The 12,621-nt window shown below is 38.3% G+C and overlaps 1 protein-coding gene across 2 annotated transcripts in view; it reads left to right on the top strand.

Annotated features, from left to right (window-relative positions):
• The window catches only part of RFTN2 (raftlin family member 2), a 203,782-nt gene that overhangs the window by 60,630 nt on the left and 130,531 nt on the right, over positions 1-12,621 (top strand). For both annotated transcript variants that reach the window (XM_077275392.1, XM_077275393.1), the window contains exon 2: positions 6,728-6,911. In XM_077275392.1, coding sequence (XP_077131507.1) covers positions 6,728-6,911 — 184 coding nt within the window. The remainder of the gene's footprint in view (positions 1-6,727; positions 6,912-12,621) is intronic.

The following is a 12,621-nucleotide window of genomic DNA, read 5'->3' on the forward strand; positions in this document are numbered from 1 at the left end:
GAAGTACAATATGTCACGAGAAAACAGTGTCAGAGTCATCAGGATCCGTTGAAGCGTTCCAGAGTTATAACCTCATAAAGGGACAGTGGTCAGAGTTGTGAAAATTGGCCTGGTCATTAAGGTGCAAACCACCCTTGGGGGTAAAGGGGTTAATGGGGCAATGAGGATTGATTACAATTTTTATATTGTTTTACAATTTTTTAAAATTTTTACTGTATTTTATTTAGTTTCGTTACTGGACCTGAACCTTTAATTGTCAGATTGCTTATGTGATGTTGTTGCTGTTCTCCTATGGAACTCAGACTATGGGCTCATAACCATACGCGAGAAAAATATGGTCCGTAATCTGGACCGAAAAAACGGACGAGTGCCATGCGAGTACAATTTTCACACCTAGCATCCAATTTACATCCATATATATATATATATATATATATATATATATATATATATAATAGATAGATAGATAGATAGATAGATAAATGTGTGTGTATATATATATATATATATATATATATATATATATATATATATATATATATATATATATATATATATATATACAGTATATACAACCCCTGGCAATAATTATGGAATTCATCGGCCTTGGAGGATGTTCATTCAGTTGTTTAATTTTGTAGAAAAAAGGAGATCACAGACATGACACAAAAGTGAAGTAATTTCAAATGGCAACTTTCTGGCTTGAAGAAACAGTAAAATCAAGAACAAAAAATGTGGTAGTCAGTAATAGCTTTTATAACAGCTTGCAGTCTCTGAGGCATGGACTTAATGAGTGTCAAACAGTACTCTTCATCAATCTGGCCTCAACTTTCTCTGATTGCTGTTGCCAGATCAGCTTTGCAGGTTGGAGCCTTGTCATGGACCATTTTCTTCAACTTCCACCAAAGATTTTCAATTGGATTGAGATCCGGACTATTTGCAGGCCATGACATTGGCCTTATGTGTCTTTTTTCAAAGAATGTTTTCACAGTTTTTGCTCTATGGCAGGATGCATTATCATCTTGAAAAATGATTTAATCATCCCCAAACATCCTTTCAATTGATGGGATAAGAAAAGTGTCCAAAATATCAACAAAAACTTATGCATTTATTGAAGATGTAATGACAGCCATCTACCCTGGCCTTTACCTGATATGCAGCCCTATATCATCAATAACTGTGGAAATTTGCATGTTCTCTTCAGGCAGTCATCTTTATAAATTTCATTGGAACGGCACCAAACAAAAGTTCCAGCATCATCACCTTGGCCAATGCAGATTCGCGATTCATCACTGAATATGACTTTCATCCAGGCATCCACAGTCCACGATTGCTTTTCCTTAACCCATTGTAACCTTGTTTTTTTCTGCTTAGGTGTTAATGATGGCTTTTGTTTAGCTTTTCTGTATGTAAATCCCATTTCCTTTGGGCGGTCTCTTACAGTTCGGTCACAGACGTTGACTCCAGTTTCCACCCATTCATTTGTCATTTGTTTTGTTGTGCATTTCCTGTTTTGGAGACATATTCTTTAAGTTTCTGGTCTTAACGCTTTGATGTCTTCCTTGGTCTACCAGTATGTTTGCCAACCTTCCCATGTTGTTTATATTTGGTCCAGATTTTAGACACAGCTGACTGTGAACAACCAACATCTTTTGCAACGTTGCGTGATGATTTGCCCTCTTTTAAGAGTTTGATAATCCTCACCTTTGTTTTAATTGACATCTCTCATGTTGGAGCCATGATTCATGTCAGTCCACTTGGTGCAACAGCTCTCCAAGGTGTGATCAATCCTTTTTAGATGTAGACTAATGAGCAGATCTAACTTGATGCAGGTGTTAGTTTTGGTAATGAAAATTTTCAGGGTGATTCCAGAATTTTTTCCTCATAATTGAGTAACTCCATAATTTTTACCCTATGCTTGGTTACAATGAAGTAACCATTACTGACTACTACATTTTTTGTTCTTGATTTCTTTTAGTGTTTCTTAAAAGTTAAAACAAAGTTAAACAACTGAATGAACATCCTCCAAGGCAGGTAACATAGTAACATAGTAACATAGTTAGTAAGGCCGAAAAAAGACATTTGTCCATCCAGTTCAGCCTATATTCCATCATAATAAATCCCCAGATCTACGTCCTTCTACAGAACCTAATAATTGTATGATACAATATTGTTCTGCTCCAGGAAGACATCCAGGCCTCTCTTGAACCCCTCGACTGAGTTCGCCATCACCACCTCCTCAGGCAAGCAATTCCAGATTCTCACTGCCCTAACAGTAAAGAATCCTCTTCTATGTTGGTGGAAAAACCTTCTCTCCTCCAGACGCAAAGAATGCCCCCTTGTGCCCGTCACCTTCCTTGGTATAAACAGATCCTCAGCGAGATATTTGTATTGTCCCCTTATATACTTATACATGGTTATTAGATCGCCCCTCAGTCGTCTTTTTTCTAGACTAAATAATCCTAATTTCGCTAATCTATCTGGGTATTGTAGTTCTCCCATCCCCTTTATTAATGTTGTTGCCCTCCTTTGTACTCTCTCTAGTTCCATTATATCCTTCCTGAGCACCGGTGCCCAAAACTGGACACAGTACTCCATGTGCGGTCTAACTAGGGATTGGTACAGAGGCAGTATAATGCTCTCATCATGTGTATCCAGACCTCTTTTAATGCACCCCATGATCCTGTTTGCCTTGGCAGCTGCTGCCTGGCACTGGCTGCTCCAGGTAAGTTTATCATTAACTAGGATCCCCAAGTCCTTCTCCATGTGAGATTTACCCAGTGGTTTCCCGTTCAGTGTGTAATGGTGATATTGATTCCTTCTTCCCATGTGTATAACCTTACATTTATCATTGTTAAACCTCATCTGCCACCTTTCAGCCCAAGTTTCCAACTTATCCAGATCCATCTGTAGCAGAATACTATCTTCTCTTGTATTAACTGCTTTACATAGTTTTGTATCATCTGCAAATATCAATATTTTACTGTGTAAACCTTCTACCAGATCATTAATGAATATGTTGAAGAGAACAGGTCCCAATACCGACCCCAGAACAGGTCCCAATACCGACCCCAGAACAGGTCCCAATACCGACCCCGAGGTGATTACATAATTTTTGCCAGGGGTTGTATATGTCAGTGACACACATACATATAGCTCTGGCAAAAATTAAGAGACCACCACATCAAAACCCTGTAATGGGCAGCCCAATCTCCAGACCAGAACCCTGTTGAAAACCTCTGGAATGTAATCAAGAGGATGATGGATAGTCACAAGCCATCAAACAAAGAAGAACTGCTTACATTTTTCGCCAGAAGCAGTGTGAAAGACTGGTGGAAAGCATGCCAAGACGCATGAAAGCTGTGATAAAAAATCATGGTTATTCCACAAAATATTGATTTCTGAACTCTTCCTGAGTTAAAACATTAGTATTGTTGTTTCTAAATTATTATGAAATTGTTTTCTTTGCATTATTTGAGGTCTGAAAGCACTGGGTTTTTTTTATTTTAACCAGAAAAAAAGTTTTTTCTGGCTTTTCAGAAAAAAAACCAATTTATTGCTTGGAAATTCGGAGACATGTTGTCAGAAGTTTATAGAATAAAAGAACAATTTACATTTTACTTAATTAACTGGCATTTTCCCATGCTCCAGAGTTCAGCGCAGGTCAGGTTGTGAGGGAGTGCTGCTTCAGTGAGGTCACTGCTAGTCAGTGAAGCAGCGCCGGCAGCATCTCATTCATTCATTAGTGGTTTACAGCCAGGGCGGTTGCATCTTGGCACCGTCCTGGTTGTAAACTGTATATACCCCAGATATGGATTACGGCGTGGGACACAACGATGAACAGGTATGGTATATTGTTGCTTTTTTATTTTATGTTTGTTACAAGAGATCGAGGGTGTCGCAGGAATTAGTTGTATAATAAAATGGAAAACCTGTATTTTATTTCATTAAAATACTTTATTCTGGCTGCGTCTTTATTTAATATGTAACAACTATAAGATTAGTAATGGATAGGTGTCTTATTGACACCTCTCCATTACTAAGCCGTGGGCTTTATGTCACTTTACAATACAAAGGTGACATCAACCCTACAACTAATACCACACTTGCCACCGATACAGGGCAAGTGGGAAGAGTGAGGCTAAGTGCTGAAATTGGCGCATCTCTGGGGTGGCTGAGTGCTGATGTTTTTAGCCAGGGGGGGCCAATATCCATGACCTCTTGCAAGTCTATTAATATCAGCCTGCAGCTGTCTGCATGGCCTTTGCTGGTTATTAATTATGGGGGGACCCCACGTCATTTTTGGGGGGCCCCCATTTTAATAGCCAGTAAAGGCTAAGTATACAGCTGTGAGCTGATATTAATAGTCTGGGAAGCTCCATGGGTATTACCCCCTTCCCAGGCTATAAACATCTGCCCCCCGTTGCTGGCTTTCCCTCTGCTGGTTATGAAAATTGTGCCGGAGCCCATGCCATTTTGTTCCTCAAAATAATCTTTTATTAATTACATATATGTCTAGTAATTTGCACACACACTGTACTAATTGTATTTGTCACTGACATCTATATATCTACCTATTCTATATGTATTTACTGTATGTAATCCAACTCCTCTATCCTGTTGGCTCCTGCTTACAGAAGCCAGCAGATGAATTACCGGCTTTTCTTCTATGTATCTTTCAGTGCAATATCAATACGTATACCGTATTTTTCGTTTTGTAAGATGCTCCGGATTATAAGACGCACCCCAAATTTTGAGGAGAAAAATAGGAGAAAACTTTTTTTTAATAAAATAGTGGTGCATCTTATTGCTTACCTGGGTAATGGCTGTGGTGAAGCGGGGTCCCAGGGTCGCTGCTGGAGGAGGCAGGAGTGGAGCGTTGCTGCAGGCCGCAGGCGGGGATGAGGGTATGCAGGTGTCCTGTGCTGTGGTGGGCTCCTATGCTGCGGGGACTCCTGTGCTGCGGGGGGCTCTTGTGCTGTGGGGGTGTCTCTGGTGATGCTGGCATCTCCAGTGCTGTGGGTGGCTCTGCTGACATTTTATGAAAGGCCAGAGCCCCCCAGGCAGTTCGTCCATGCTTTCCTGTGCGGTGGACTTTGGGAAATTGGCCCCCAGGAGGCAGCGCATGCGCAGATGGAGATCTTTGTCCTGAGATCTCCATCTGTGCATGCGCTGCCTCCAGCAGCCATTTTCCCGGAACCACTGTACAGGAGGAAACCATGGAACTGCCGGGGGCTCTGGCCTTTCACGAAATGTCGGCAGAGCCCCCCTCCCGCAGCAGGAGACACCCTGGGCAGCGGCGGACACCCTGGGCAGTGGCAGCGGACACCCCCTCATCCCAGCCTGCAACAGTAGCGGTAAGCGGTATTTCCGCATTGTAAAACACATCGTCATTTCCCCCTCAAATTTGGGGGAAAAAAGTGCGTCTTACAAAGCAAAAAATACGGTATACATGTGTGTGTTACTGACGTGTGTGTGTGTGTATATATATATATATATATATATATATATATATATATATATATATATATATATATATATATATATATATATATATATAAATATGCATTCTATGTGTATATTTCTATTCTATCTATTCTATTATAACCTGTCAGTGTGATTTTACTATACACCGCACAAGAATTACCGGCTTCTCAAATGACACCGGTGCGTAAAAAATGGACAGCACTCACATGGTTTTAGTGTTGTGCGCTTTTTTTCTCGCATCCACTGATACCGGTGGGCTTAGCTCACCTTCGATTTTAGGGGTGACAGGTTCCCTTTAATGGTTCAGCTTCCACAGTAACAGGCAGATGTCGGTTTTGTAACACAGCCGGCATCTGCCTGGTATGATGCATGCTCAGCTCCTGAGCCCGCTATATACAGCCCTTATTGGTCTATGATGAAAATGTGCATGATAAGGCATCAAAGCATTAAAATTTCCCATGTAAGGCTGATTTCAGATGAACATGTGCAAAATTGTCAGTTTTTTATCCAGATATAACAGCTGATTTTTCATCCATATTGTATTGTCATCTATATGCAATCTTTATATTCGGTTTTTATATCTGTTTGACATCTGGTTTTTCCATCAGCAATTTAGTAAATAATAAAAGAAAACACAGTTTTCTATGTTATTAATGGATATATAAAAAATGGACGCCACATGTCGGCATCTTTTTCATCAAACATTGACTTATAGGGGCGGGTCTGATCCAAAATAATGATCAAAGTAGAGCATGCTGTGATTTTTTTTTACCATAAGTCCAAGTGTAAAACCATTCATGTGAACTACCACATTGACTTGGACCTTGTGCTACCTGTTTTGCATATGGACAGGACATGTACCACTTGTATATGTTTATCATAACAAGCTCAGATTCAATGGGTCCACGAAAATAGCAAACAGCAGACAGTGACCCACATGTCTAGTGCTCTTTGTTCTTTACAGTCTGAATAGTAGGCGAAGTTTGCAAACCTTTTCTTGTATACAAGAATATCGAATGCCAGGCTAACATTACAAAATGGACATTGGGACAAAAAAAAACAAGAAATCAGATGAAAATACTGTACCAATTTTCTATGTTTCTTGTACTCAAATAAAAGAAGTGTGAACAGGGCCTAAAAATACATTCAGGTGGCCATTTGGGACACTAAACCTACTTGATTATGAGATGTTACTCTTAAAATTTGATGAGTAATTCATTATTATTGTCTTTTTTTTCAGTATCAGCAAGTATCAATGCCATTAAGATCAAGTCATTACTTGATATTCCAAGCAAGGTAGAAGAATACTACTTAAGAGGATATATGGTGGCTGCAGTCCATCCAGTTGTTGTTTCTAGCGGTCGTAGAAGGCATTTACCCATTAGTTACTTGTATCGAGTAGTACTATATCGACTTAAATTAAGGTAAGTTTACATCTTTCAAGGCACTTTAACTTTTTCCATCATCATCCACATTGTTATTTCCATCAGTACACTGAAAAATATTTAGAATTGAGAGTCCTCAGTGTTGATACCTTTTAATGGCTAACTGAAATGATGGTAACAAATTGCAAGCTTTCGAGACTACTCAGTTCTCTTCATCAGGCACAGACTAAAGCAAATTCTGAAGAATCACATATTTATACACAACACAGCACAGAACTGGCATTATGGGAGAGTGATAAGTGATAAACAGTTGTGTCCATAAATATTGGAAAGTTCCTAGATTAGGAGTGAATGTTTTGTTGTCCTCTGATTGGGGTCTGGTTCTGTTATGATGACCCCACATGGTCTGAAGTGCAAATTCCTTAATTGATGTAAAAAGACATAAATCCATGCGACACATTCATTCCTGCACTGTGTGTCAAAGGTCGCCATAAGTTTATACTCCCAGATTCTCCTGTCTCTCTGAGATTTGAAGCTGCCTTTCAATACAAGTAATTTTAGGTCCATGGTGCTATGATCAGGCATACAAAAATGTTTGGCCACAGGTAGATCCATTCTTTTTTCGTTTATTGTATGGCGGTGAGAATTTATCCTTGTTCTCAGTTTTTGCCCTGTCTTCCCAACATACAGACCCCCAGTTGGACATTTAGTACAAATAATTAAGTACACCACAGTAGATGTGATGCAGCTGAACTAGCATCACAGGTGTCTACAATCTTGGAATCAGTCAGTGGGCCTACAGATACTCACTGTGCTGTTTGGTGACATGGTGTGTATCACACTCAACATGGACCAGAGGAAGCGAAGGAAAGAGTTGTCTCAGGAGAATGGAAAGAAAATGATAGACAAACATGTTAAAGGTAAAAGTTATAAGACCATCTCCAAGCAGCTTGATCTTTCTGTGACAATAGTTGCACATATTATTCAGAAATTTAAGATCCATGGGACTGTAGCCAACCTCCCTGGACGTGGCCGCTGGAGGAAAATTGATGACAAAACAAAGAGACGGATAATACGAACAGTAACAAAAGAGCACAGAAAATCTTCTAAACAGATTAAAGGTGAACTTCAAGCTCAAGGAACATCAGTGTCAGATTGCACCATCCATCGTTGTATAAGCCAAAGTGGACTTCATGAGAGATGACCAAGGAGGACACCATTGTTGACAAAAAATCATAAAAAAACAGACTGGAATTTGGCAAACTACATGTTGACAAGCCACAAAGTTTCTGGGAGAATGTCCTATGGACAGATGAGACAAAAATGGAACTTTTTGGCAAGGCACATCAGCTCTATGTTTACAGACGGAAAAATGAAGCATATCAACAAAAGAACACTGTCCCTACTGTGAAACATGGAGGAGGCTCTGTTATGTTCTGGGGCTGCTTTGCTGCATCTGGCACAGGGTGACTTGAATTTGTGAAGGGTACAATGAAATCTCAAGACTATCAAGGGATTCTAGAGAGAAATGTGCTGCCCAGTGTCAGAAAGCTTGGTCTCAGTCGCAGGTCATGAGTCTTGCAACAGGATAATGACCCAAATCACATAGCTAAAAACAGCCAAGAATGGCTAAGAGGAAAACATTGGACTATTCTGAAGTGGCCTTCTCTGAGCCAGACCTAAATCCTATTGAGCATCTTTGGAAAGAGCTGAAACATGCCGTCTGGAAAAGGCTACCTCCAAACACAAGACAACTGGAGCAGTTTGCTCTTGAGGAGTTGCCCGAAATACCTGTCGAGAGGTGCAGAAGTCTCATTGACAGTTACAGGAATCGATTGATTGCAGTGATTGCCTCAAAAGGTTGTGCAACAAAATATTAAGTTAAGGGTACCATCATTTCTGTCCAAGCCTATTTCATGAGTTTCATTTTTTTTTTTTATTCTGTGGAAGCATGGTTGAAAAGCAATGTCTGACTTTCATTTGTTTATTTTCATATATCTTTTATTTATTTTTACTTTTGTCAGATTCAAGTTATTTCTGTGACCATTGTGGGTTCTTCTGTCATTAAATGAGGGGTACCAAGAATTTTGACCACGTGTGTATCAGATATATATGCATTAAACACATACACACTTCCCTGCTATCTTTTGCTCCATCCTGATTGCTGAGCTCTTTCATATTATGACAGCAGAAGAAAGCTCTCATTATTATATAAAATCCACTGGTGGCCTAGATTTGTGGCACTTCCATTAGTATATATATATATATATATATATATATATATATATATATATATATATAATCCTACAATCAAAAGGAAAGTCTATACCAAGTATTGAAAGAAATATACCTTTATTCAACATACACATAAAGAAGTGTTTAAAATTTATTTAAGGCAATACAGATGCAAAATATACTACATACAATAAGGGTGTACTAATCCATAAATCACTTATGCCCATTTAGGGTGAAATCCCATAAGGTGTTAGGCTGCTGAACAACTGTAGAAGTTTAGTCATAGGGGATACCTAGTAAGGGAGTTGATCATATGTATTAAGAGTAGAGTAGAGCCCAAATACATTTGTGAAGCCTTCTATAAACCAATTAATCTCATGAGGAATTCAAATAAGGCTCAAATGTCAAACAGGGTAAACTTAAAAAATACAGGCTACATAGATGCAATAGTTGGACTATATCACAGAGAGATGCATAGAAAATGATCTGAGTATTTAGTTTACCTATTTAAGGTGCTTTACTAGTATATAAAAGTGATTAGTGCATGATATTGCTCAGATGGGTCATATGTACAGCATAGTGCTTGATTTAATGTGTGACCCATTGGTATATGCATGTAAACTATAGATACATGGTCTTAATTCAAAGTACAGATATGTATATAACAGTAAAATAGAGAAAGATACTAGCATCACTATATTATGCAATAAGGAAAATGTACAAGCCCTTTAGGCATGTGGTATACAGTGTAGCAGCATTTGCCTGTGAAAAAGTGTGAGGGGGATTTGCCAGGAAGACGCAAACGCGAAACGCGCGTTGGGGCTCTGGACTGCATTCACAGGTTTTGTGCTCTATCTATCCCTAATTATACTCTTGCTTCTTGTCTACATCCAATGCACTTTTTCACAGGCAAAGGCTGCTATACTGTATACCACATGCTGAATGGGCTTATACATTTACCTTATTGCATATTATCGTGCTGCTAGTATCTTTCTACCATTTGTATGTATCTCTCTATAATATGATTCAACTATTGCATCTATGTAGCCTGTATTTTTAAAGTTTACCCTGTTTGACAATTGAGCCTTATTTGAATTCCTCATGCGATTAATTGGTTTATAGAAGGCTTCACAAACGTATTTTAGGCTTTACTCTACTCTTAATACATATGATCAACTCCCTTACTAGGTATCCCCTACGACTAAACTTATACAAGTGTTCAGCAGCCTAACTCCTTATGGGATTTCACCCTAAATAGGCATAAGTGATTTATGGATTCGTATTCACTTATTATACAGCTCCGGCAAAAATTGAGAGACCACTGCAAAATGTTCAGTTTGTCTGATTTTTCTCTTTATATGTATATTTTTGAGTAAAATTTAAATTGTTCTTTTATTCTATAAACTTCTGACAACATGTCTCTGAATTTCCAAGCAATAATTTTTGTACTTTTTTTCTGACAAAGAAAAATGGTCAAAATAAAAAAATCCAGTGCTTTCAGACCTCAAATAATGCAAAGAAAACAAGTCCATACTCATTTAGAAACAACAATACTATTGTTTTAACTCGGGAAGAGTTCAGAAATCAATATTTTGTGGAATAACCATGATTTTTATTCACAGCTTTTATGCGTCTTGGCATGCTTTCCACCAGTCTTTCACACTGCTTCTGGCGCAAAAATTGAAGCAGTTCTTCTTTGTTTGATGGCTTGTGACTATCCCTCATCCTTTTGATTACATTCCAGAGGTTTTCAATGGGGTTCTGGTCTGGAGATTGGGCTGCCCATTCTTTACCATTCTTTGATTTTTTTCAGTTGCCATCAGAAAATGTTATTGTTTTCATAATCTGCTAAGTCTCTCTGGTATTTTTTGATTTTACCTTGACAAATGTCTTTTTTCCATTTTTCAATCTCAGTATTCATGTTCGTTATCCAAGTTTAAAAGTGTTCTTTGCCAACCTCATTTTGTATGGTGGTTTCCATTTTATTAATGTCTTCTTCAATTTTACTGATAGACTGTATGTTGCTTTCAATTATAATTTTAAGGAATTCAATGGAGCAGGCTGTAGCCGCTGTAGTCCATATTTCAATTAGTTTTTGATCTTCCAGATCAAACGTGGGGAATAATTGAATCTTGAGAACTCTCTTTATTATTTTTTGAATAACATAGTTTTCCAGTGTGGTCTTCATCCACATATTTTTGTCTTTTAGTATAGAACATTTTTGTATTGTTTAAAAAGTTCCTTTTCAGATATAGGGGTATTAACTGATGGCAAGGAAGCACCATTCTTAAACATATTAGATGCCTTTTCACACCAGGATATTTCCCAAGCCTTAAATCCATTTTAATTAGTTGGACAATCTGTTTAGAAATAGAAAGATTATTAATAAACATAATAGTCCACAAAAGACTGATTCCTTTTCTCAAAGGGGGTTGCAATCACCGAAACTGAAACATACTGACATGTAAAAAATAAAAACTTAGAAAGGATAAAAAAGTTTCTTTCACAAAAGATGTATTGAATTACACTGTTTTCTTTAATTCCTATCAATGTGAAACAGAGTATTTAATATGGAAACCTCTCCAAATCACTGAATGGATGCTCAATACATGTAATTACAATACATTGTGAAAAAGGAAATAAGAAATTCCCAGATCGATGGGCTGGTGCCAGATATACACAAGTAGTGTGATATTGAAGTAATTACATCAGGCAAAAAAAAATCCGGATCTAAGATTTGTTTATATTATTTCAGTCTTTTGTTTATTTTTCCCCTAAAACTTTGCCTATCCAGATGTTTTAGACATGGAAATGCTACTTACCAAATGTCACATTTCTTTGTGCATTTTACTCCTGTCCCTCCACTCTATAAGCATCAGCCAATACCACAAAACAAAATTAGAAAAATGATTTTAATAAATTACAAGTGATGAATTGGGCCCAGTGAGCTCAGATTCCTAGAATGTTATCATTTTTAGGCCGGCATCACACTAACGAGTTTTACGGATGTATGAGAGGTGCAGAAAATACGGATTGCATACGGTACAATGATTCTCTATGTCCCAGCTCCTATCTGCCGTATTTTACTGATCCGTATTATACCGTCTTGTACGGCCGTAGAAAATCGCAGCATGCTGCGTTTGTCACCGTATTGCGCAAAAAAATCGCCAATGAAAGTCTATGGGGGCGAGAAAAATACGGATTACACATGGACCAGCAGTGTTACTTGCGAGAAATATGCAGCGGTGTTCTATATAAAAACCGGTAATTCAATTGCCGGCTTTTTCTTTCTCCCTCACAAACCCGACAGGATATGAGACATGGTTTTCATACAGTAAACCATCTCATATCCCTTTTTTTTTTTTGCATATTCCACACTACTAATGTTAGTAGTGTGTATGTGCAAAATTTGGGCGCTGTAGCGTGTAAAATAAAGGGTTAAATTGCGGAAAAAAATTGGCGTGGGCTCCCGTGCAATTTTCTCCGCCAGAATGGTAAAGCCAGTGACTGAGGG

Source organism: Ranitomeya variabilis, chromosome 7, assembly GCF_051348905.1.
Source record: "Ranitomeya variabilis isolate aRanVar5 chromosome 7, aRanVar5.hap1, whole genome shotgun sequence".
NCBI lineage: Eukaryota > Metazoa > Chordata > Amphibia > Anura > Dendrobatidae > Ranitomeya > Ranitomeya variabilis.